Source organism: Bolinopsis microptera, chromosome 12 (genome assembly GCF_026151205.1).
Source record: "Bolinopsis microptera isolate Bmic1 chromosome 12, MBARI_Bmic_1.0, whole genome shotgun sequence".
NCBI classification, from domain to species: Eukaryota; Metazoa; Ctenophora; class Tentaculata; order Lobata; family Bolinopsidae; genus Bolinopsis; species Bolinopsis microptera.
Genome location: NC_087083.1, coordinates 5,889,873 through 5,915,788, shown reverse-complemented (window position 1 = coordinate 5,915,788; position 25,916 = coordinate 5,889,873). Strand labels below are relative to the sequence as shown.

Below are 25,916 nucleotides of genomic sequence, written 5' to 3'. Positions count from 1 at the left end.
GAGCAAATCATTGTTTCCTCATATTAAGATATCTGTAGAGAAAAACACAAAATATTAGATTAAATATAGAATAATATAAAAATGCAAAGACGAATGAGTTACTCAATCAGTAGTTATACTATTGATAAAATGATTTTTGCTCGCAAATTTTCAAATCAAAAACTTGACAATTTTAACAAGTTCACCTCAATTTCAGATATCGAGTCTACAAGACCAGCTGTTAAAGTATGAGCAGAACGGGAGCAACAAGATAGAACTGGAAAACAACACTGTCAAGAGTAAGTTTGGTTCAAATATTCGTCTAGCAATTTTCTCTGTTCATCGCCAGAGAAATAACTTTGCGGGTTTGATGTGTCTTAACCACGTGATCTAAACCACCACCCTCAGATCTGACATCACGAGTGAAGGAGTTGCAGGAGAAACAGGAGGAGAGGGAGAGGGACTATGCTAGGAGGGAGGAGGAGTTTGAGAGACAGCTGAAGCAGAAGGAGAGGGAGCTACAGGATAGGATTGACTTACATGTTAAGAAGGTACTTTTAGTTTGCTTAGTTATTATTTGATGAATTATTTGATGAATTGATTATTATATTAATTAGTCAATGTCTTGTAAGTTTGACAACTAAAATTGAAGTTTATGCTGTCAGTCTACTCTCCCTTAATCTAAAATACACACAGATACATTTTATCTTTTACAGTTTTAAGTTCTCGCCCTTAACAGGGCTGACCATTATCGGATATTATCAAATCATTTAATCTCCGAATTGTTCTAAACTGACCGAACTGTTACCATAGTTACGCGACATAGAGGAGGAGATAAGGCGAGTTAGTCACGTGTGTGATATGATGTGTCAGGAGAAGGATAACGCGATACAGACCCTGCAGAAGCAGATAAACACCAACGCTATCCTCTCTAGGTGAGTTAGTCACGTGTTAGTCACGTGTTAGTCACGTGTTAGTCACGTGTTAGTCACGTGTGTGATATGATGTGTCAGGAGAAGGATAACGCGATACAGACCCTGCAGAAGCAGATAAACACCAACGCTATCCTCTCTAGGTAACCTGCACTGTGCAGATTATTTAGTTTTTAGTTAATACTTTAATAGTTTGTTATACTGTCCCCTAGATTGTCTTTATTAGTCACGTGACAGGGGGAACTGTTTTACCTGATTTACATGTGCCTGTACTGGTAGTGTAATCTGTGAAGTCTCTTCGAAGATTAGATGAATCTGTACTCCCGTCTTATGTTGTATAATATCTTTCTAGTGCTGTTTGGGCCATTCGTCATTTCAATAAAGCCTATGAAGCAATGATACTACGCCAGATTCAGAAAAAAACAATAAATAAATTCCAATTCGTCGCACTTTTCGCAGCCCTTTATACTATAGTTTCGTCTGTCTTTAAGCAGTCGTCATCAGTAATCCAGCGGCCATGTTGAATGCCATTTACTCAAATTATTTGTTGTATAGTAGTGTTGAAAGTATTAAAACTTTGTAGTGCTTAAGATCACTCTTTATCATGCAAAATTAATTCCAGAAAATGCTATCAGTGAATCAAATGTACTGATGAAAATATTATCAAAAGTTATAATATTTTTCAGCAGAAATTTAAAACTGCCTCAAACCCCCCTAGAAAGGTTTAAGGAAACAGTTTTAAAGTTCATATAAGTCCCTGACTAAAATATACCGACCTATTATGGAGCAATCCGGATATCCACCAGGAACAAAGTTTATTGTACCGTCTTGACAAACAGCCCTGACGTCTTTCCCTTTCTTTGCTTGTCTTCGTGGGCAGCTGTAGGATATTTCTGTTTCATCTTCAGCTGGTAACTCAGAGTCTGCTACCATGACATCTAGATTGGAGTTGACGGAGCACTTGGCTGAAAATATATGACTTTTTGGTTTCTGTCATCTACATGGTGTTAGGAGTCAAGAAACGTACCTTTAAATCTTTTATCGGAATCATTAATAGATATAAAACGACATTTCGACTGGTCTGCCATTGTGAAACTACATTGTCATTATTTGCATAATTTCAGTACGTAGATTCCTATCTAAAATAAGAGAAATCAAGGACAGAAAACGTCATGACAAAGTATTGAGATACTCAGAGTAAATGTGCAGTAAAAATAATGTTTTTAAACCTAGAACACCGTAGATCTCCACCTCTCCTAGATTAACTACCCCTACAATCCCCTGCTTTCTTATCTCTACCTTATCTCCAACTCCTGCCTGAATAAAATCATACTCTAACTTCCCTTCAGTAAAACTTCCGCAGTTGACCTCTGTTTCGATCTTATTCACGATGTATACGCTAAATCCTACAATTCTATTCCAAGTATCCTGTCTATTAACTACTCGTATCCGGGATATTATATAGGTTGACGGGAGTTCTATTGAGATGATAAATCCATTAAGGTGGACCCCAATGCAGCAACTGTGTGCAAATGTTGCGTAGTCTCCATCGAATAAGTGGGTTGCTGGGTGATCGGGACGTCCTGTTGTCATGACGACGCTCCTGATTGGAATCAAACCTGCAAATTCAAGTTAAAGTGAAACGGATTTAGATTTTAATTTTCTGACCAATTGGACAAACTTGAACGCATTTTGAATTTTTTTCACGAGGGTCTTATTAAAACTTAAGCAAGACCATTGATAGGTGCAAACACTGAACAAGAACAATGAATGTATGAACGAGTAACCATAAAATATTTACTCACCACATTTCAAAGGCGGCACCAATGTCAAGAAAACAAAAAGGAACATTTTCTTGTTAGCTGTAGAACTAGAGGGATAATGATTTTATATATTATAAATTTTTTGGACAATAAGACTTATATAATATATAGGTCTTATCGTCCAAAAAGGTGGGCAAGGACGAACAATTTTGCACGAAAAGACAAACAATTTTTAACCTCCTCTACTTATTTTAGTTCCCCAACATTGTCGAGGTGACAACTGGCTCCACGCGGTGTAAAGCAGCGCCATTTCTCGTGTCTATTTGCATATTTAATATTTATGTGTAATATTACATTCAGAAAAGAAAATTCACGCTCATAACTTAATAGTCGCTCCCAAATGTTGCAAATGATTCCTGCGCTCAAGACGCTCAACATGAAAATCCATGTGGTACTATGACCCTCATATCTGATATCTATAATTCCCTGGATATTTGAATATTTGAATATTTGAATATTTGAATAACTCTCTGAAGATCTCCATCTAAATCCGTCGAGATTGAGATAAATATTCATGCCTTGAATCTAAACTGGTCATTTGTAAGACACTTCCGCACTACGAGTATACCTTATCGGACTTTGTATTGGAGGAACATTACGAGAGTGCTGGGCCGGGGGGCTTAGCGCTCATACTTATATATTAATATAATCACGACATTTCCATTTAATGTTTCAACCCAAATTTAAGTGCGATAAAGTAATAGCACAGCAAATCAGTCGACTGTATTGACAAACCAAAGTGTACTAAGCTCAGTCCTATAAAACCTTGAAGGTGGCCGCGCCACATATCCTTGGTCAGTAAGATGACATTGCTCAATAAACATGAGCAACTCGCTGCTCACTGCAAATATAAGCCGCCGCTAAGATATTATTCATATTCTTCCTCTATCCAACCCCTGGCAAGCTAAATTATTCTTTTATACTATCTCTCTTCTAGAATATCAGAATTGAGCCTCTGCCAATCAGAATTACCCAGTGTACACGTACTGTGAGGAGTTGTTCAAATATTACGAAAGCCTAATTTTGGTCGCTCTAGAATCTAGATCCCGAGCTATAAGCCACTTGACATACGGCTATTGTGTAGAAATGACCTTTTTCGAGCCAGTAAACCCCTCCCTCCTAGGGTGGTTCACCTTTATGTATGTTAACGATCTCTTATAATTATATCTACACTTACAGCATTCAACTCAATAATATATATCAAGAAGTCAGCAACGTTTTTTAAAACCGGCACATATTTATAAACAATTTCATAATTTGTATCAAATCATAAACATTAATACGAACCAATTTGCTAATTTTGATATCCTTCTACTTACCTGATTGAACATCATTGTTCCAGATTAAGTGACAATCCTTCCTCCCGTTAAACAGTGTGCTGATAATATCCTGCTTAAATTATTCAAACGAGCACCAAGTTATTTCATTTGAAAAAAAAAACACCGCATTTCGATATTCATATCTGAGTTAAGTTTATTACTTGGAATCGGTATCATGTTCAAAACTGAACATCCTGAGTTCCTGAGTTTCTCTCGACTGAGTTCATGGTATTCGTTATTCGTATAACATATTACATAGATATTAAATACATGCAACTTTGATACATTGTAACGAGGTAATTTTTAATTGGTCAGGCAGTTCACAAACAAATCACAATATGAAATATTGTTTTTATGATTGCATATAATGTATACGTGTACGCTGAATGTACGAAACACTTGATGTAATCTGATGCTTATTATGACATACAACATTCAAATTAATGGCTATCGAAGAGATTGTGGCTGAAATGGTAAAGTGATGCAAAGTCATGTGAATATACAGAGTCACTGAATCAACTTGGTTAATCTTTAAATGTGGGAACATGCTGAACAATGAACATGCTGTTTGATAGATAAAAACCCAACAAAATATGGTATGTGTTTTGGATAGCTCTTATCTAAGACCGTTTCCAACCTACCAATAGTAATGACGTCATCATTAGAGGAGCAGAGGAACCCTTTGACCGCGTCGCCAGAATCAGTGAAATCCAGACATCTGCCCTCAAGTGCATTTACATAACTGTACTTATCACTGGTAGAGGTTTCAAATTAACATTTTGAACATTTGAACATTTTTTTGAACATTTTTGAACATTTTTGAACATTTGAATATTTTTTTGAACGATTTTTTGAATGATAGTAAAACTCAATAGTATTTTTTTTTACAATTCAACAATTTTGTTTTAAATTAAGAAAATAATAAAAAGTTGATAGTTGACGTACCTAGTTGCGGGGCCTGATCCACATGACAGTGCTTCTAGGATCTTTTCTGTCACTTCTTGTTCCTCACATTCCCAGTCATCACCTGAAATAGAAATGATAAAACTATGAGTTTTTTACGACATGAGTAATAAATATGTCGTTGAATTATTATCCAGCGACTATACAGACATGGATCTTTATTATAATAATACCTAAATCGGTAACAGATAACAGATGAATTGTGTGCAATTCGAACAGAATGTTTGTGTGATTCGTGCTAAAAATCCATCTCCATAATTTTTAAAAACGAACATTTTTATTTGGGATTATACTCACCATTCTTGTAGATTCCAGTCCAGATACCGAAAGTCCCCATGTCATTCATATGATCGTACAGTTTATCTATATCTGATGTTGTTTTAGGACAGGACAGTACCATTCCGCCTTCCTTGCATTTTTCCACGGCTTTTTCTGGTGGGATGTACCGATCATTAGTGCAACTCTAAGTTCTTGAAATTCTATAAAATGTTATAGTTAGTTTCAGGTGGTCAATCAATCATTCTATAATTGGATGGTCATTGATTACAACACAAAGACAACAAACTTATTTGGAGTAAACTTATTTGGAGTAAACTTATTTGGAGTAAACTTATTTGGAGTAAACTTATTTGGAGTAAACTTATTTGGAGTAAACTTATTTGGAGTAAACGTTTCTTCTCCTTACCAAATGTAAGATCTTTTTCTTCTGAATCTGCAAGAGTAATGACTAAAAGATTCAGCACCAATACAACACGGGTCAAATCAGCCATCCTCTTCTTATGTACACACCAAGCCAGAGCAAGGCGTGTGGGACCTAGCTTCTAAATCGGGATGGGTTAGTTACCATAGTTACACAAAGATATAATGTCACCATAGTAACAAGGTGTGTGGGACCTAGCTTCTTGATCGGACTGGGTTAGTTAAGCAAGGTATATCACTCAAGAAGGTAAAAAATTACGTGAAGTTTTTATCTTAGACATTGAAAGTTCCTATTTCTTTCAAACCATTGCGTTGATAATAAAGTTGTACGGGTTCAACAGCGAAATTTTGAGCAGGGCTGCAGGGAGTAACAAATGAAGTTCGACACAATTAGTGCATCTTCAAAGAGGCAGCACGGAATAAAAAGAGACATAAAAACCGTTCTAAATTGCCACCTTCCGGCCACATTTAGAAACATAGTACCCTGAACAAATCCTAAACTTTCAGATTAATTGAACAGTTCACAGAAAGTTACAGGACTCAAAACTAATTACAGCAATCGTTGTAACTAATTAAATGCGCATTCTTAGGCCAATGGATCTGGCTTTTTACCTAGTAAAAATCCACAATTTCAGAGAAAAATTATTACAAAATTAAAGGCTTCTCACTCCCGATAATACAACATATTTTTGAGCCTCCCTGAACAACAAAAAACCAGCTGCTAGCAAAACCATACATTTCAGAGACCTGATTATATCTGGAACTGTAATAATATCTCGAATTGTCAAAGTGGCACAATGATTTCAACTTAATCATTGTGCCACTTAAGGCTTAACCTTGCTTTCTGCACAGATTAACTTTACCGGGGTAAGCACAGGGCTTCAATGCTCTATCTTATAGTGGTTTTGATCTATTCCTTAGTAGTAAATACCACTGCCCCCTACGAAGAAGAAGAAGATTTCAACAATAATCACACGTACTACGAACCCTCATAGCGTATCAAACACTAAATAAGCTACAAAATAATCGAGGGCAGGTGCGGACTGTTTGCTCTTCACAGCATAGTACTGCAAATAAAGAGGCTTAAGAAAAGAGGGGCTACTATATTACAGGGAGGCTACTTCATTACAGAGCAGTAAGAAGTTAGGAAGTAATTGTATGGTTACGTCCGATGGTTAAATTATTACAGACTGGAGTCCCCACCATCTATGGTAACATCGTCATAGTAACACTATCATATAGGGTAACTGAATGACGTGGTTACGGCCGATGGTAAAGTTAGTACAGACTGGAGCCCCCCATGGCGTAAGAAACATTTACAATGGATGGCAAATTTAATACAGCCGACTTTACAGCCGCACAAATACAGAGAAACCTTATCAAAAGCTTAGTAATATCACATATGTCAGTAATTCAGAGGTTGTACTAGGTGGAGATATGGTATTGGGGTCGAAGGGGAGCGATGAGGTGGCGAAGGAGGCCCCCTGGGTTTTGACTAAATCAGCGGTTTACTCTTTTGGTTAACTTTTCTAAGTGTGGACAGTCGTGGGTGATGCAGAAATGTGTGACTATTGGGAAATTGTTTTGACCTCACTTTGAAATAAGATGTGAAAATTATGGATCCTATACTAAATAATCATGATTCTTCTGCAAAGTGACAGAGTACCAAACCTTGGGGGAAAAGTTGTTCAGTACGTACATAGTCAGTAGTACGGGGTGGAAGTGACGCGACCTTCTCACGTGACGCAACCTGCTCACGTGACGTCACCTGCTCATGTGACGCAACCTGCTCACGTGACGCAACCTGCTCACTGAACCTCTGACTAAAAAGCAATTTCAAGTGAAGTGCTCAGGAAACGATGGACGTTAAGGTCCTTTGATCTCTTTTCAAAGGCTTTTCAAGAGCATCACATACGTCCATTGAATCTTAATTAAGGGTATTTCGGGGCCCAAAAGCTCTCAGATCCCAAATTTCACCCCTGTGGACCCATGAATTTTAGTGGAAGTGGTAGGTAAATCAGTCCCGTCACCTCCAACTCTATTGATTTAGTTGGTTACTCTTAGAAGCAGCGGTTTTGTCAATAGAATTATACGCCTGATGGAAGACCTGTAATTAATATATCAAATGCAAGAGCTGGTGAGATCAGTGTCTTTGACAGTTTGAGGTGAGTAAGATTGTGATTATCACGCATGGGAACAGGGTTATTGTGGTGCTGTAGAGTATAGAGCTGTGGAGGCTCTGAAGTGTTATTATCATGATACTGTTGTCAGTAGTCAGACTACTAACGAGCTGTGGGTGGTAATGATAATTGCTAATGATAATAACAGGGCTTTGTATTGGCTATTATAGCTGTAAGCTGGATTAATGACATTGTGCTATCTGTAATTATCTAACTACAAAATATCGGCCATCTCGTTCAGTCTCTTCTTATTTGTCATACAGAGGATCATAAAATGGACCTAAAATATCAAAAATTCAGGTTTTGGACTTGCTGTAAATAGCGCGCCAAAAGGTTTACGAAATTTTGAAATTATAAATTTCTAATAAATGAATTTCTATAAATTGCTGGTTAATTAATATAACGAATAATTGACCCTCAGATCGAACGAACAATTACAAAACACAGTTAACGAGCAGTCCGACCGCATCAGAGACTTTGTGTACAGACAGATGAGGGACACTGAGCTCATCAATGAGCTTAAGAATGACGTGAGTAACAGTAACCAGAGTAACCATAGTAACACTACCATATAAGGTAACTGAGCTTATCAATGAGCTTGAGTGAGTATTTTATATCATTGTAAGTAAGAAATAAAAGGTGAAACTGGTATTATATAAAACTTTTATATTTCCATTATTACAAATTATCCAATGTTTTTGAATACCTACTTCTATCGATTAACTTCTAAGTAATCTAAAAGTATATCTAAACAATAATAGGTTTCAATAATTCAAGGTCATCTAAAAGTTAGAGATATCGTGGATCAAACTGCTTCTTTTAAACTAAAAGTAGATGTAAGCAGAGAGAGGATCTTCAAGTCAGTATTGATAAAAATAGTTCCACCTCCGTTGACATACCCTATACTAGGGATTATACTAGCTCGCAGCCACTTTAACCACCAACCCCCTCAGTTTGAAGCAGTACTGAAAGAGAGGAATGATCTAGAAGGAAGATTACAACAAGAGAAACAAGTTCACTTGAGAAGACTAGCAGCTCTTAAAGAACAGATCAACATTGCTAGACTCTCCTTTGGTTCTATTATCAATATGCTTCAGAGCGAACCTAATATCGATAATGAGGTAGGCTCTGTTCTATCATTTACTGTCCACATGCAATGATTTTTTGAGCCTTCGGTTCGGGGAAAATGGGTGTTATAAAAAAGAAATGAATCGCACATGCTCATGAGTGCTTATACTGTAATTTCATTATTTACTTTAAAATTATATTAGAAATAATAAAATGATTGACCCCCTCCGCCTTCTTGTCAAGTACTGAAACTAACCTTTTATCCCTCAGAAAAGAGAAGCACTGCTGAGTCAGCTAGCTGAGATAGACGCACAACTGGGTACCCTACAGAGGGAGATACTGGATATCGAGAGGATGGAGGCGGAGAATACCAGGATAGATCTAGACGATCTCACCATTCAGGTACATACCGTACATACCGTACATACCTTACATACCATACATATCGTACATATTACATACCTTACATACCATACATACCATACATACCATACATACCATACATACCTTACATACCTTACATACCTTACATACCTTACATACCTTACATACCTTACATACCTTACATACCTTACATACCTTACATACCTTACATACCTTACATACCTTACATACCTTACATACCTTACATACCTTACATACCTTACATACCTTACATACCTTACATACCTTACATACCTTACATACCTTACATACCTTACATACCTTACATACCTTACATACCTTACATGCCTTACATACCTTACATACCTTACATACCTTACATACCTTACATACCTTACATACCATACATACCTTACATACCATACATACCATACATACCTTACATACCTTACATACCTTACATACCTTACATACCTTACATACCTTACATACCTTACATACCTTACATACCTTACATACCTTACATACCTTACATACCATACATACCTTACATACCATACATACCTTACATACCTTACATACCTTACATACCGTACATATTACATACCTTACATACCGTACATACCCAGGTAGCGGTAGGATTCTTGTCATACCTTGTTTCAGTTCAATTTTGTTGGGTTTAGGATTAGATTTTACTTTTCAATCTTAAATTATAACACGTAATTTACGATGTAAGTAAAGTTACATGTTGAATGCTAATTCTGATCCAACTGTACCTTGTTATTTAGGATATCATCTTGTTATGCAGTAGGATATTATTTCATTATTAATGCTATGTAATATGAAATCTAGATTTGGAATTAATATATTTTAAAGAATATAATTGAGAAGACGATAGCATGCAACACGTAACCCATGGTAAACAACAATATCCCAACTGTTGTTCACCAAATTGAGTAAATAATTAATTAAATAATTAATATCAATAATAATAAATTTAATAATAATTACCTTCCTACTTAATAACAAAACAATAATGGTTGTCAATGTTGCGATAGCCTCAACTTCATTTAACTGAGCTAGGCAGTTGACGACAAATCATAAAACTCACCAAAATAAAACCCTCGCGAAACCCCTGTGAACTCCAAACTGTGGCTGTTGATAACCTCAACGGAGGCTGCCTTGTGGAACTCCAAACCTTCCCTGTTATTGTCCATCAAATTATTCTGAAATTTAGAAACTATAGTAGCCTGTGAAATATTCGTAATTCACCGATTCATTATTTGTCATCAGCTTGTTGGGAAATTATCCACGATCAAGTCTTTGGTCCCTATTGTAATGCACTCTCAGTCTCAATAGACTTGCCTTTCAATAAAATGTCAGGTACTAATAGCTTAATAGTAATAAGAATTTTAAGTTACCTGTAATTCTTTGTTTACCCACACTAAATATTGGGTGGCGCTGAGTTTTATCAGTATCTCCACTTCCTGATCGTTTCTTGTGAAAGATGATGGGAACTTGTTTCTATTGACATAGCCCAAGGTACCATTCAGAACTGAAATGCATTCGGAAATAAAGGAATAGGACATATTATTATCTACTTACTTTCTTAGATAAAATTTTAAAATACCGAAAGATTAGTTTAATTTTGGTTATAATCAAGAAGCAATAAAGATAAAAACAGAAAATCACAACCTGTATTTGTTACAGTGTAGTCACTAGAGTTTGATTGAATCTCAGCTTGATTGAATCTCAGCTGGAAGAGGAAAACTTTGTCTTTGATCTCAGCTCTTTCCAGAAAATTTATAGAAGCACGATTTTTAACTTCAACCTGAAAAATACACTAGAAAATTCGACTTACAACACCTAAGATTGTAAACTCGTTGAGTCGTTCAACACCAAAATATCTTATTTTTTAAATCGCCAACATTTTCTTATGATTATAATGACGGAAATTTTAAAAATTACAAATCTTCGACTGAAACACCAAATAAACTGCGTGATTCTCGGTCATAATGCTTTCACCAACTATCCTCCAAACCTGTTTATAAGTTGCTCTGAAGTAAAAGGAGTCCCCCACCCTCAGCGGTGATATGAGCACTGGCAGATCTTGGGTAAAGTCTAGCTTCTTATATGTTATCTTAGCACCGTCCAGTGTTTGTATCGTTAGTAGTAATAAGAGCAGGTATCTTACCATACTTAATCATAAGTTTATTTACAACATGTAGTATGATATGCTAATAGAGCAGGTATCTTACCATACTGAATCATAAGTTTATTTACAACATGTGATTATAAAATATGCAGAGAAGCCATGATGATAAGCGATAATACTTTCTGAATTAAAGAAATCACCCGAAGTCTAGAAAACACTCAGGTTTACATGAAAGCATCACAAAGTTTCAAAACAGTTAAATAATATTAAGATCTAGGTTAAGGAGCTTACAAAATGTTGCTATCTGTTTGTTACGTAACAGCTCTGGGATCACGCTAACAACTATAGTTTTGTCATGTTAACAAAAATAATGTTGTCATGGTAACAACTATAACGTTGTCAGACTGATATGAATTAACATTGAACGAGGATAATCACGCTCTCTTCTCCTTTTTACATGTATTTAAATTGCCACACCTGACATATCTCCAGCTCGTAGGTACAAACCTGGTGTTTTGCAACCTGTCTGAACTTCAGATCATTTCTCGCTCATAAGCTTATGTTGTAACACTTATAGAGGGGGGGTGTCACGTCCGTCTATGTCCGCTTGTCTCATAGAATCCAAAAAAGACAGGACATAGGCGGACATAGGCGGACATAGGCGGGCATAGACGGACATAGGCGGACATAGACGGACATAGGCGGACATAGACGGACATATACGGACTTTAGCGGACATTAATGGACACCTAAATTGCTAAATAAAATGTTCAATTTTTGCTATTATATCATGTTTTTTGTCCGTTCGGTACCCTATATTTTCAAAGTCATCCTCCTCAGCCATCCTCCTCAGTCCTCCTCAGTCCTCCTCCTGGGTCCTCCTCCTCCTGGGTCCTCCTCCTCCTCCTCCTCGGTCCTCAGTCCTCGGTCCTCAGTCCTCGGTCCTCAGTCCTCCTAATCATCCTTCTCACCAGTCCTCCTAGCCTCCTCCTCAGTCCTCTCCCAGTCCCCCTCCTTCTCCTCCTCCTATTCAGTCCTCCTCAGTTCTCCTCAGTCCTCTTCAGTTCTCCTCAGTCCTCCTTCTCATTTCTCCTAAGTCCTCCTCCTGAGTCCTCCTCCTCCTCTTCCTCCTGAGTCCTCATCCTGAGTCCTCCTCCTCCCTCTCAGTCATCCTCCTCATTCATCCTCCTCAGCCATCCTCATCAGCCATCCTCCTCAGCCATCCTCCTCAGTACTCCTCAGTCCTCCTCCTTCTCAGTCATCGTCAGTCCTCCTCCTCAGTCCTCCTCCTGAGTCCTCCTCCTCCTGAGTCATCCTCCTGAGTCCTCCTCCTCCTCCTCCTGGGTCTTCCTCCTGGGTCCTCCTCCTGGGTCTTCCTGAGTCCTCTTCAGTCCTCTTCCTCCTCCCCTCCTCAGTTCTCCTTCTACTCCTCCTCCTCGTCCTCAGTCCTCCTCATCAGTCCTCAACAGTCCTCCTCCTCCCCAGTCCTCCTCCTCCTCCTCCTCCTCCTCTTGGGGCCTTTTCCTGGGTCCCTATACAATTTGATAAAATAAGTTAAAGCTATTAATAGCTTTAGTGTGATTAATAAGTTATATTCCCTATATTTCGTTAAATAGGTACTGTGCCTACTGTGTACCCTATGTAACTGTTTCAAAGATATGTTGACGACACAAATAGATCTGGATTTAGCGACCGGATTTGGTGACTGGATTTAATTAAATATTGGGAATATTGGTGAGATCTTGATTCTTTAGACCTCTTATATGTCCGCTAATGTCCACCAATGTCCGTCCGAGTCCGGCAATGTCCGTCCGGGTCCGCAAATGTCCGTCCGAGTCCGCCAATGTCCGTCCGAGTCCGCCAATGTCCGTCCGAGTCCGCCAATGTCCGTCCGTGTCCGCCAATGTCCGTCCGTGTCCGCCAATGTCCCAAAAAACACGTCCGTTGTCTCATAGAATCCAAAAAGGACAGGACATAGGCGGACATAGACGGACGTGACACCCCCCCCCCCCCCTCCTATAGAGTTATAGGGCGCTTAAAGAGTTATAGGGCGCTTATAGAGTTATAAGGCGCTTATATAGAGTTATAGGGCGCTTATAGAGTTATAGGGCGCTTATAGAGTTATAGGGCGCTTAAAGAGTTATAGGGCGCTTAAAGAGTTATAGGGCGCTTATAGAGTTATAAGGCGCTTATATAGAGTTATAGGGCGCTTATAGAGTTATAGGGCGCTTATAGAGTTATAGGGCGCTTAAAGAGTTATAGGGCGCTTATAGAGTTATAAGGCGCTTATATAGAGTTATAGGTCGCTTATAGAGTTATAGGGCGCTTATAGAGTTATAGGGCGCTTATAGAGTTATAGGGCGCTTATAGAGTTATAGGTTAAACTAAAATGATGAATTTTTGCTATGATTGAATATAGCTCCCTGATGAAACAGGCTTCTTGGGAATTAACAGGGTGGCCACTAGCACAGAAGCGTATGCCCACACACAACCCTTTAATGTTCCTGACAGTATGAAATTGCGAGAAACTACTAGAAAAATTAATCCTATATCAGCACTGCGCAAACCGGAGAAGAAGAAGGTGGCAGGTGCAAGTGTGTGATGGAGCGTAACAAGACAACATAAGAACAGTGGGATAGGTAGACCTAGAGTACAATATTACAATGATAAGAGTGAAACATAAGAACAGTGGGATAGGTAGACCTAGAGTACAATATTACAATGATAAGAGTGAATCATAAGAACAGTGGGATAGGTAGACCTAGAGTACAATATTACAATGATAAGAGTGAAACATAAGAACAGTGGGATAGGTAGACCTAGAGTACAATATTACAATGATAAGAGTGAATCATAAGAACAGTGGGATAGGTAGACCTAGAGTACAATATTACAATGATAAGAGTGAAACATAAGAACAGTGGGATAGGTAGACCTAGAGTACAATATTACAATTATAAGAGTGAAACATAAGAACAGTGGGATAGGTAGACCTAGAGTACAATATTACAATGATAAGAGTGAAACATAATAACAGTGGGATAAGTAGACCTAGAGTACAATATTACAATTATAAGAGTGAAACATAAGAAAAGTGGGAAAGGTAGACCTAGAGTACAATATTACAATGATAAGAGTGAAACATAAGAACAGTGGGATAGGTAGACCTAGAGTACAATATTACAATGATAAGAGTGAAACATAAGAACAGTGGGATAGGTAGACCTAGAGTACAATATTACAATGATAAGAGTGAAACATAAGAACAGTGGGATAGGTAGACCTAGAGTACAATATTACAATGATAAGAGTGAAACATAAGAACAGTGGGATAGGTAGACCTAGAGTACAATATTACAATGATAAGAGTGAAACATAAGAACAGTGGGATAGGTAGACCTAGAGTACAATATTACAATGATAAGAGTGAAACATAAGAACAGTGGGATAGGTAGACCTAGAGTACAAAATTGCAATTATAAGAGTAAAACATAAGAACAGTATTACATATTTCCACAGGTAATACTATGGCTGATATAGCATTTTCACAACTGTGCAGTAAACTTACAACACCTTCATTCTCCATCACAAAAACTTGTCGGTAAAAATATTATGCGGACTGCGGAGGGGGAGGCGATGCTCTGTGAACTTTAATAGGTCCTAATGAGCGAACCATAAACCAGAGCCAGGTTTTGCAGAACTCAATTCTTTTTGTGTTGATTAAGATTTAAACAATAAAATTAACAATTTATAGCTTTATTAGTTTATAGATAGCGTGTGAAATAAAAACTAAAAATGAATTTGGGAGAACAGAAATTTTTAACAGTATCACAAGAAAGAATCGTAATTATGAATTGAAAAATTGAGAAACTTTAGAGAGCATTTCATAATTGTCTTTTTGTCAAGTAAAGAGTTTAAAATGCTGACATAATGATAAACACCGAAAATATGTTCAAAATCATCCATGCCTTTTACAATTATGTAGCACCCAAATGATGGAACTTACAACGGTTGATCTTTGTCATTTTATATGTTCATCATTTTTGATAGTCTCTAAATGTCACAATCGAAAATTTGTTGAACTTTCTGAAGGTTGTTGTTGAAACATCTGGTAAGAATATTCTAGCAGATTATAAAATATCATCTTAAGTTTTTATCTATAAGATGTTGATAATCAATGGATCGTTGTAATAATCGCTCATAAAAAGACATTTACAGTAAATATTTTGTACATAATTATCACCAGCCATCTGTTTCACTGTTTGGGGCAGAAAAATTATAAACAGAGCATGGCAACCTGATCATGTGGTCGACCACGTGGTAGTCGGTAGTGTGGTGGTTTGATTCTGGGTTCACGATCATATCATGGTCTATGGTTTGATCCTGAGCCCTGCCCCGAACTCATCGACCGACAACCATGATTTCTGGAAATATTTCCTGCCACTCTAATGTCTTTCTCCGCAGTTCCTGAAGAAATCAGAGCAATGCGAGGCGCTGCAAACTCAACTAAGTGGCGTGGAATTGGACAAGTCCCGTTTAAACAAGTTTGTAAAACATTTTCTCTTTCACTTTCACTTTCTCTCTCACTTTCTCTTTCACTTTCTCTTTCATTTTATCTTTCACTTTATCTTTCACTTTATCTTTCATTTTATCTTTTATTTTATCTTTCACTTTATCTTTGACTTTATCTTTTGCTTTATCTTTCACTTTATCTTTCACTTTATCTTTCACTTTATTTTTCAATTTATCTTTCATTTCATCTTTCACTTTATCTTTCACTTTATCTTTATCTTTATCTTTCACTTTATCTTTCACTTTATCTTTCACTTTATCTTTCATTTTCTCTTTCATTTTATCTTTCACTTTATCTTTCACTTTATCTTTCATTTTATCTTTCACTTTATCTTTCACTTTATCTTTCACTTTATCTTTCACTTTATCTTTATCTTTATCTTTATCTTTATCTTTGTCTTTCTCTTTCACTTTATCTTTCACTTTATCTTTCACTTTATCTTTCACTTTATCTTTCACTTTATCTTTCACTTTATCTTTCACTTTATCTTTCACTTTATCTTTCACTTTATTTTTCATTTTATCTTTCACTTTCATTCCAACTTTCACTTTCACCTCAGTTTCACTTTTACTTTCACTTTCAATGTGTTAACTATCATCTCCCAGGCGACAAAGTGAGCTGGAATCCACACTAAATGATTCAAGATCAGCCAGGGAGGACTTTGAGGAGAAGTACGAGGATTTGAGACATGTTCTACACAAAAAACAGGTGCGATAATGTTCTGGAATATCATGTTGGTTTGAATAGGGACGACAATACTGAATACAGACGTTTTAGATTTCAATGCTAATTCGAGATTGACACGATGAAAAGCCCTGCATGACAAAATAAAAATGAAAGTAAAATGTATTTCAGATCGAAATAGACACACTGAGAGCCCAGCTAAACAAAGTTAAAGTGAAACTGGGAATCATCGAAGAGGACAAGGATACTGTGGAGGCTAAGTCACGTGGGCTCAAGGTTTGTTTATCAACTCTGATTAGTTAATCACTTAATTGATTAGCAACAACTTGTCTTTAATTGGGTAATAAGGTTGTTGGTTAGTTTGTTGTCACCACTTTATTAACTAGCAACAACTTGTCTGTAATTGGGTGATTAGGTTGTAATTGGGTAATTAGGCTGTTAGTTTGTTTGTTGTCATCACTTTTTTAGCAAGTAATCATTATATTAGTTATTTATCTCTTAATATGTCTTTTCCCTGTTAATTTAAGTGTTTAATCACCTAATTGGTTTCTAATAAGATAATGACCCTATAACAGGAGCAGAATGACCAGCTGAATGACGATGCCCAGGAGTTGGACCAGGGTCTCCGGGAAACCAAGAAGAAGTTACACCAGAAAGAGGTTGGTACTAAAAACTCTAAGATGCTACTGCAAAATTCAAATTAAATTTTTAATTAAATTCGCACAAAATATACGTACTTTTGTTCTGCGCAGTCACAGAATTGATCTTGTATCAAATGCGACCTTATAACTTGAAACTAACAACATCCTCTGCTGGTATTTATACAATCAGAGGAAACTTTATTCACGTTTGTTAGAATTGTATTACTCATCAGTGGTACTATTCTTAACACCTTCATCTTTTATGATTTGATTAACATGAGTTTAAGATTCTGTTTTTGTACACTGCCGTTATAAAATACACAGCCAATGAATTTGGTTGTTGTTGCGTTTTTGTTTAATATTGTATTTGCTTCATCGGAATCATACTAGATGGATTTATAGTGATTAATAACATGAAACCATGATATAGAAGTCACTATAAATATTGATTAGTGCGCATTAGTGCATCGCCCCACTTGGTGCACTATAAGTGTGCACAGTCTCCCCATTTGGTGCACTATAAGTGTGCACAGTCTCCCCACTTGGTGCACTATAAGTGTGCACAGTCTCCCCACTTGGTGCACTATAAGTGTGCAATGTGCATAGTCTCCCCACTTGGTGCACTATAAGTGTGCATAGTCTCCCCACTTGGTGAACTATAAGTGTGCATAGTCTCCCCACTTGGTGCACTAAAGTGTGTATAGTCTCCCCCCACTTGGTGCACTATAAGTGTACACAGTCTCCCCACTTGGTGCACTATAAGTGTGCACAGTCTCCCCACTTGGTGAACTATAAGTGTGCATAGTCTCCCCCCACGCAGTATTATAATCCGAGTAGAGCCTCAGTACGATGCTGCAGAAACAGTTGGAGGACTGGGAGAACAAGTGCAATCAGTTGTCTCAGCAGGTAGATCACGTGACATGTGACGTCATCGGTGTTTCTGTGACGTCATCAGTGTTTCTGTGATGTTATCAGTGTTTCTGTGACGTCGTTAGTGTTTCTGTGGCGCTATTTTTAATGAAATTTTCTATCTTGTCATATTATTTTGTAATGTGAAAATTCTTGAATCTAGCCCATAATTTAAATAAGACTATTCTTCAATCTTCAATAGTGTAACCAATAAATTAAACTTGGACAAATCCCTTTAAAATTCTTGCAATTTGAAACTACTAAACTACAACTTTCTGCATGCTATTTATGTGATTTATTGGTCAGCTTCCAAACGTTCAAATTTTAAAATATCATAAATATTTTCTCTGTTTTACATAAGAACAATTTGAATTGCTTGTTATGTCCCTGAGCTAAGAACAAACCGCACATCTCATATAACTTATCGTGGGTGCATTTAGTTAGTGAATAACCGCATTGTTTAAAAAACCGCATGTTGCAATTTTCTGAGAATTAAAATTGTAATCTTCATGATATTTAGATATTGCTTTGCAAGCAACTGACATGGTCGAATTATGAGCTTTTATTTTTCTGCTCTTGTAACTTTGTAATACTACTTGCTGTAGTTTTACTTTCATTATGTTATGTAGTGTGTACAACGTGTGTTTATACTTGTAAATTGAACTGTTCTGTGGTTTCTATAGTTGCATGGTTGGATTATTTGATCGGAATCTTAAGTCTCTGCTCTGGAATGCTTGGAATGCTCTTCTCAACTGTTCTTCTGTTATATTACCGCTATAAATCATGTTACATATACAAAGGATTTGAGTTTGAAATGGGTGAGTTTTTGTAGCGATTTTGAAGTAGACAGAGCATGATGAAAGTTGAACAATGTTGAACAATGTTGAACAATGTTGAACAATCATCCTGTACTTACCTTCTTACCTTCTCCAAAATCCCATAAATTATCAGCTATTTAAGAAAATACCCCAGTTAATAACCAATTAACCAATTAATAACCAATTAATTAACCAATTAACTCTCAATTAACACTGAAACAGATATCTCAGCTTCAGAAGGGGTTATCCAGGAGTACAATCCAGATAGGAATACTAAACGAGGAGATGAGGGTTGCTATAAGGGCTCTCCTCGACATCAACAGAAACATTGACTCTGAGAGCTTGGAGGAACATGTGGGTATTTGTATGTTTAGTCTGTTTGTTTGTTTGTTTGCAGGATTATTTCCTGTTCAGTTTTCGTCTCTTTATTTTGATTTAACCTTGGGATATGTTCTAAGCAAGTATTTGTAACGATAAACATTGGTCCGTGTAGGATACCCTGCTTACTGTCCACTGCTACTACTGTTATAATAATATAGCTGTATGATATTACTTTACCCTCAGTTGGAAGCACTACAAGACATCTCCAACGAGTTGGAGAGTCTAGAGCTAGCTTTGGAGAAGACTATGGGAAGTCAGTACGACCTCGGTGATATGCCTCGTGAGTAGTTTGATTAATGAATTAATAAGTTAATTGGTTAATTAGTGGGTTAATTGGTATGGAAATCTCAAAATCATTCACATGTCAAAACATATATAACCTGATCCCACCAGTATCCAGTTATATTAAAGTTACGTAGAATAGAGTGAAACTGGACAGGGTTTCTAAAACTAAGGGGTGGCAGTGGTTTAGGGGGGTGTCGGAGGAGTATATAAATTATATTAACAACCTTTTCCCCTTGTTAGCTCTTTTGATAAATTGCATAAATGTTTCCGTCATGCTTAGTTTCTAGGAATCTTCTGAAACTTTAGACAATAACAATCCTGCTCCCTCCTTTTATTAGATATTTCTTTTGTTCTATTTTCATTAACTCTGGATGCACATGGTTATGGGGTTTATTGTCCGTGTGAAGTAGCTGAGGGGTGTGGAGGTGCAATCAAGGAAACTTACTCTTTGTTTGAGAAACTTATATTTTATTAATTACAGTTGTTCTTTGTAGCATTTCCTGGTGTTTTGGGACCTCTGAATTATACTTTACATGCTTCCGTTTGCCATTGTTACTTGTTAGCCTCTTACCTCCACGGCTGAACTTGAGTTCATAATTAATTTCTGTTGAAACATGTGTGATGTGTTGGTATGCTCATAGACATCAATCTAGTTGTGCAGCAGCTTAAGCATAACATTGAAAGCTTCAAGTTTTCCTTGAGTAGATTTATATTTGAAATATTTGCAGAAAATCTAAGAATTTTTAACAAATTGATCTGTATAAAATTCAGATATTTATTTTCCAAGTCAATATATTCTTTTGGCACGAGATTGTATGAAATTGCTATCTTATTCCTAACTTGCTTCACTACCAGGACACCAATCATGACACCTCCCTCCACCTACCTCAGAAGCCATGTTCACCCTTATAGCCCTCTCCCTGACCCTACAAGTCAGCAGTAAAGCTATCACAGACACCCAATTCCTTAGATTACACCTGGAAGACAGATCCCTTGAAGAAGAGCGAGGTGTTGATAACTGCAGTGAGAGTCCTAACTGTCCTGTTCTTGCTATGAGCTTTGGGTGTGGTGATCCCAGAGGAGTGGTGAGAGGAGTGTGCCACTGTTCCTGTTCTTTAGAGGCCCTCAAGAGGAAGAATTCTGGAAGTGAAGTTGCAGAGAATGAAACTGAGGAGGAGGAGAAACGTGACGTCTGTGATGAAAACCCAAGCTGTCCTAAGATTGCTAGCGACTATGGATGTGAAGATCCACAAGGTTATGTAAAAGGACTGTGTCCCTGCTCCTGTAGTTCTGAGGTTCTGAATGTAGCGAAAAGGGACTCTGAAATAGCTGAGAATGAGACTGAAAAGGAGGAAGTAGCGAAAAGGGACTCTGAAATAGCTGAGAATGAGACTGAAAAGGAGGAAGGAACATTGAAGCGTGATGTCTGCGAAGAGAAGGCTAGTTGTGCTGCTATTGTTGCAAACTTTGGTTGTGATGATCCACAAGGGACGGTAAAAGGAATGTGTCCTTGCTCTTGTAGCTCTTTAAAGGTTCTGAACGTAGAGAAAAAGAGCCTTTCAATAACAGAGAATGAGAAGAAGGAAGAAGAGAAACTGAGGAAACGAGATGTGAATACAGAGCAGCTATTCGTGAGGAACCCTTGCACAGAGAACCCACACTGCCCCACGTTCGTCAACAACTTTGGCTGCGACGACGCGCGCGGAATAATGAAACTAGTCTGTCCCTGTACTTGCACTCCACAAGACAACAGTGAGAACACTCACTACGACGACAACACCAACGACAACACCTTTGGCATCTCTGCAGAAGAGGACATCATGTTAACTGAACATAACCTGCGGAGAAGAAGACACGGAGTTCCTGATCTCACCTACGACAGGTCACTAGCTCGGGACTCCGCGGACTGGTGTGATACCCTAGCTACCACTAACACCTGGGCGCACTCCGACCAGTCTAACTCAGTAGAGGGGTACGGGGAGAACCTGTATTACTCCTACGGCATGCCTCTAGATAGAGTACCTGCTACTGCAGTTAAGAAGTGGTACGATGAGATTAATCTTTATGATTTCTCCAGTCCAGGCTTCAGTTTCCCAACGGGACACTTCACCCAGCTGATATGGAAGGAGACTACTCATGTTGGGTGTGCGGTGACGGATCCGGGGGTTAATGAGGAGGGGAAGAGTTATGCGTGTTGTCAGTATACTCCTCCAGGGAATTGGAGGGGGGCTTTCGAGGAGAACGTTCCTCCTCCTAATTACTGAGTATTTAATTAGTAATTGATTAATATTTAATTAGTTATTAATTAGTTATTAATTAGTTATTAATTAGTTATTAATTAGTTATTAATTATTTATTAATTAGTTATTAATTAGTTATTAATTAGTTATTAATTAGTTATTAATTAGTTATTAATTAGTTATTAATTAGTTATTAATTAGTTATTAATTACTTATTAATTACTTATTAATTACTTATTAATTACTTATTAAGTAAGAAATTACTAATATCTGAGGAATTTTGTGATATTAATACTGAATTATTACTAAGTATTCTGTAATATTTATATCGAATAATGGTCCAAACAAAATACAATGATAGAACATTTTTGAACATTTTTTTTTTTTTAGAACATTTTTTGAACATTTAAAATATAATTTGAAACATTGCAGTAACGTTATTCAAATCTCAAACAGAAACAGTATATTACAAAGTTTTGTGTTTTGATCATATGATCGTGGATGCATATTGATTGATTGCATAATTTTGAATTTTATTGATGGTGATTGTGAGTGAGAAGATTTTTGGGTGCCAGCCAGTAACTCTGTCAAATGAACAGCTCATTGAAGAGCGAATGAGCGCAAGCGCAGGAACAGCAGAGAGGGTGGCACAAAACGGCACACACGGAAAGGACGAAACAAAAAAGAAAAAACGCCGCGCGCGGTAAGCTTGCCTATGTCTGAGAGCTGATGTTACCTGGCAAGAGGCCTCAAAGGAGGTGCCGTGGTGGAGTGTGAAGGGAAAGTTCGAGAGCACGGCAGCTCTAACTGATGATGATGATTGAAGAAGGAGGTCGAGCGGGAAGCTCAGAAAAAGCTAAACAGGAAGGATCCAGCTGAGGTCTGACTCATGTCAGGAAGTGATGAAAAACTCACAGACAAAATCATCGGTGGCTGTCTACCCCGTACGTAGGCAGTGTCCAAGATTTCAGGCATCAGGATACACTGGAGCAGTTCAGAGCTGATTACGACCAGGGTCCTCACGGATACCCTGTCTTGGAGGTCGAGCCAATGCCCTGCGTTCGGTAATTGTGTCTACTGATATAGCCTTCATACTTTCCCTACTAACAGTCACTGTAACCCTATCACTCGGCAGGCCCCACGGCTCCTACATGGACGCACGGCCGGGAGCCCATGTAGGGATAAAAGTGACCGCAAGAAATCCATCACATCCGTCACAGATCCAAAGCTGGAAAAGAAAAAAAGGCGGATAAGATCCTATGTTTTTATTCTTAACGATTGCACCTGCAGAATTTTTCTGAATATGAATTTTACTAATTTTATTATTTTTATTATATTTAGTAAGTTATTTAGTAAAGTAGTAAGTAGATTTTTAAGCTGGAACTTTGAAAAGTGAGACTTAGGGTATGAAAGCTACTTTCTATTGACTACAATATTTTGTTCATTGAATACTATATTGTATCTTATTATACTCATAACACGAAAATAATGAAGGGTTTTAATTTTACTAAACTGATTTGCGTAACAATCATAGCCAACTGAAATCGGAGTTCAATGCTAATTTCTAATTTAAAATGTTAAAAATCAATAATTTAGTCAGTAACCGGTTACCGGGGTGATAAAATAAACCATATTTTCGAAATAATGATGACTCAGTTGAAAGCGGTGACCATGCTGCGCCTAATTGTAGCCCAAAATTATCGAATAGTTATTTTTGTAAAACTTAAAACACGTTTTGTGGGTGGTCTATATTTTGACTTAAAGAACTTTTTAGTAAGAGGATGCGAAAATTTATTTTTCTTTTTTTAAAACCTAATGTCTTTGTTAGATACCGATGATTTGTGCCACAAGTTTGCCACAATATTAACAAAGAATGTGTCTTTTCAGTTCGTGGAACAAGTGGAGAGAAGATCTCACAATTGCTACAAGAACTAGATTTCTGTAGAGAAAACATGGTACGTGCATAATTTTTTCAACAACTGATATTAAATTTCAATTAATCAATTATTGTACTCCACAAATATTTGTCTAATTGACTTATTGATTAATTTAATCATTTATTATTTGACACTTCCTAATTTTACTCCTTATACAGTAGTATAATTTTAATCAATTATTTAGTGCAATTTTTACTTTTACCACATATTTTACCCCATATACAGTATTATTATATAGTATTATTTACAATTGTTCAGGGACCCAAGAAAAGTGGGAAGGGTAAGTCATATGTTATGTGATTGTATTTGTTTTATATTTTGTATAGTGATTTATATACTATGTTATATATTATATAATATCTTATATGGCAGTAAAATGTTCCTTCTCTCACCTATATTTTGTAAGTGCAATGTCTCATACAAACTTCACGTGCAGCATTTTACATTTACCATGTGATTTTCTTCAAACATTACAAATTTTATCAATATTTTGTGGTTAATTTTCTGGCAACCGCGAACACGACGGCGGTGATCTGTGATTTCATCCATGATCGATAACAAGATATCGTTGATAAAACCACAAACCGTTGTTTATATCTTGCGTCTTAAACTTCAAGTGGATATAGCATTAAAAGCTATGTCAGGAAATAGAGCTTTTAGATAATAACAATAGCAATGCATGAAAGCATGTACGATTCTTCACTCTGCTCTTAGTCAAATTTCGTTGTGTAGTGATCCATTATTACCTTAACTATTCTGATCTGATGTGACCCGATATGTAGTGCAATGTGATTTCTCGTAATGTAACGTGATATTAAATGTCATAAATCCTCGTAACGTAGCACAATACTCCATATAAGTGCAGCTGAAAAACTACAAGTTACTAATAGCGAGCAGTATCTACAGACCATCTCCGAGACGAGCCGACCCGGGACCCCGGACACCGCACCCTAGAACTCCAAACCTCCACTCCAGAAGAAGCACAGAGCTCCGTCTCCTTGGAAACTGCTAGAAGCCCTCATGGTTCGAGTGACGGGTACATCACGTCGGAGTCTCCCAAAAGCTGGATTTATCCTAGTCAGGGTTCCAGCCAGGATATCTACCCGAGCCAGTCTTCTAGTCAAGACTTTTAGAACTGAGATTATCAAATGTCTGGGGTGTTCTTGAGATATTAGGACTGCACAATCTATACATGAATTTTACTGAGTATAGTTGCGCGCGTGGTTGTATAGTTTATAGTCTATACTTCTATAGTAGTTTTGATACAAGTATAACATAATCCATACTGTACCCTCTAACTTTAGTCAACTTCTCTGACTTATCACCTCTTTATATAGGCGTTTAGGTATCAGTGTAGATCATGACCTATCGTATTTCTTATTTTGGCTTAATCTCATCTAATTGAGTAACCAGCTCAATCATATGCTCGTAACAGTATTTTACTGTACCAATTTGGACAAATTTAGATCTAGTAATTATATTCGTATATTACCTGTATTGATGGGGCTCCACCTATCGTCTTTGGAAAGAATAGAAGGGAACATTTTACTGCTGTATTTTTCAATAGATTGATATGTTACACAATATATCAGTCAATGTTATTTCAAATCTTTACCAATATGACAAACTGCAAGTTGTTTAAACTATTGTTGGAAGTAAGTGGGTATAACAGAAAGGGTATAATTTTATCATGACCACGGAGTATCCGCTTTAACAATTAGTTAGTAAATTAATTAATAATATAAGTTAATTATTAAACTAATCAAACTTGCCAGACTCACCCACACTCCCCCAGCTCATGGTGGAATGAAAGGAGCCCCAGAACAACACAGCGCTTACAAACGTCTTCAGCACCAACTAGAATGTGGCCACCAGGTAACGTAGTTAAATGTAAACGTGTTGTTTTTGAAATTCATTTATTTTATACATGGCTTTTTTTCTTGTAT

General features: G+C 37.1%; 1 protein-coding gene across 5 annotated transcripts in view; it reads left to right on the top strand.

Annotated features, from left to right (window-relative positions):
* The window catches only part of LOC134824182 (centrosomal protein of 290 kDa-like), a 45,045-nt gene that overhangs the window by 10,920 nt on the left and 8,209 nt on the right, over window positions 1-25,916 (top strand). The window contains exons 10-25 of one of the 5 annotated variants that reach the window (XM_063835935.1): window positions 197-278; window positions 388-530; window positions 793-914; window positions 8,317-8,425; window positions 8,849-9,016; window positions 9,234-9,365; window positions 15,967-16,046; window positions 16,681-16,783; window positions 16,931-17,035; window positions 17,335-17,418; window positions 18,238-18,306; window positions 19,350-19,481; window positions 19,692-19,788; window positions 23,921-23,988; window positions 24,229-24,250; window positions 25,766-25,845. In XM_063835935.1, coding sequence (XP_063692005.1) covers window positions 197-278; window positions 388-530; window positions 793-914; window positions 8,317-8,425; window positions 8,849-9,016; window positions 9,234-9,365; window positions 15,967-16,046; window positions 16,681-16,783; window positions 16,931-17,035; window positions 17,335-17,418; window positions 18,238-18,306; window positions 19,350-19,481; window positions 19,692-19,788; window positions 23,921-23,988; window positions 24,229-24,250; window positions 25,766-25,845 — 1,596 coding nt within the window. Of the gene's footprint in view, window positions 1-196; window positions 279-387; window positions 531-792; window positions 1,055-8,316; window positions 8,426-8,848; window positions 9,017-9,233; window positions 9,366-15,966; window positions 16,047-16,680; window positions 16,784-16,930; window positions 17,036-17,334; window positions 17,419-18,237; window positions 18,307-18,968; window positions 19,128-19,349; window positions 19,482-19,691; window positions 19,789-23,920; window positions 23,989-24,228; window positions 24,251-25,765; window positions 25,846-25,916 lie in introns of those variants that run through there. The other 4 variants (XM_063835936.1, XM_063835937.1, XM_063835939.1 and 1 more) reach the window with 4 other exon arrangements.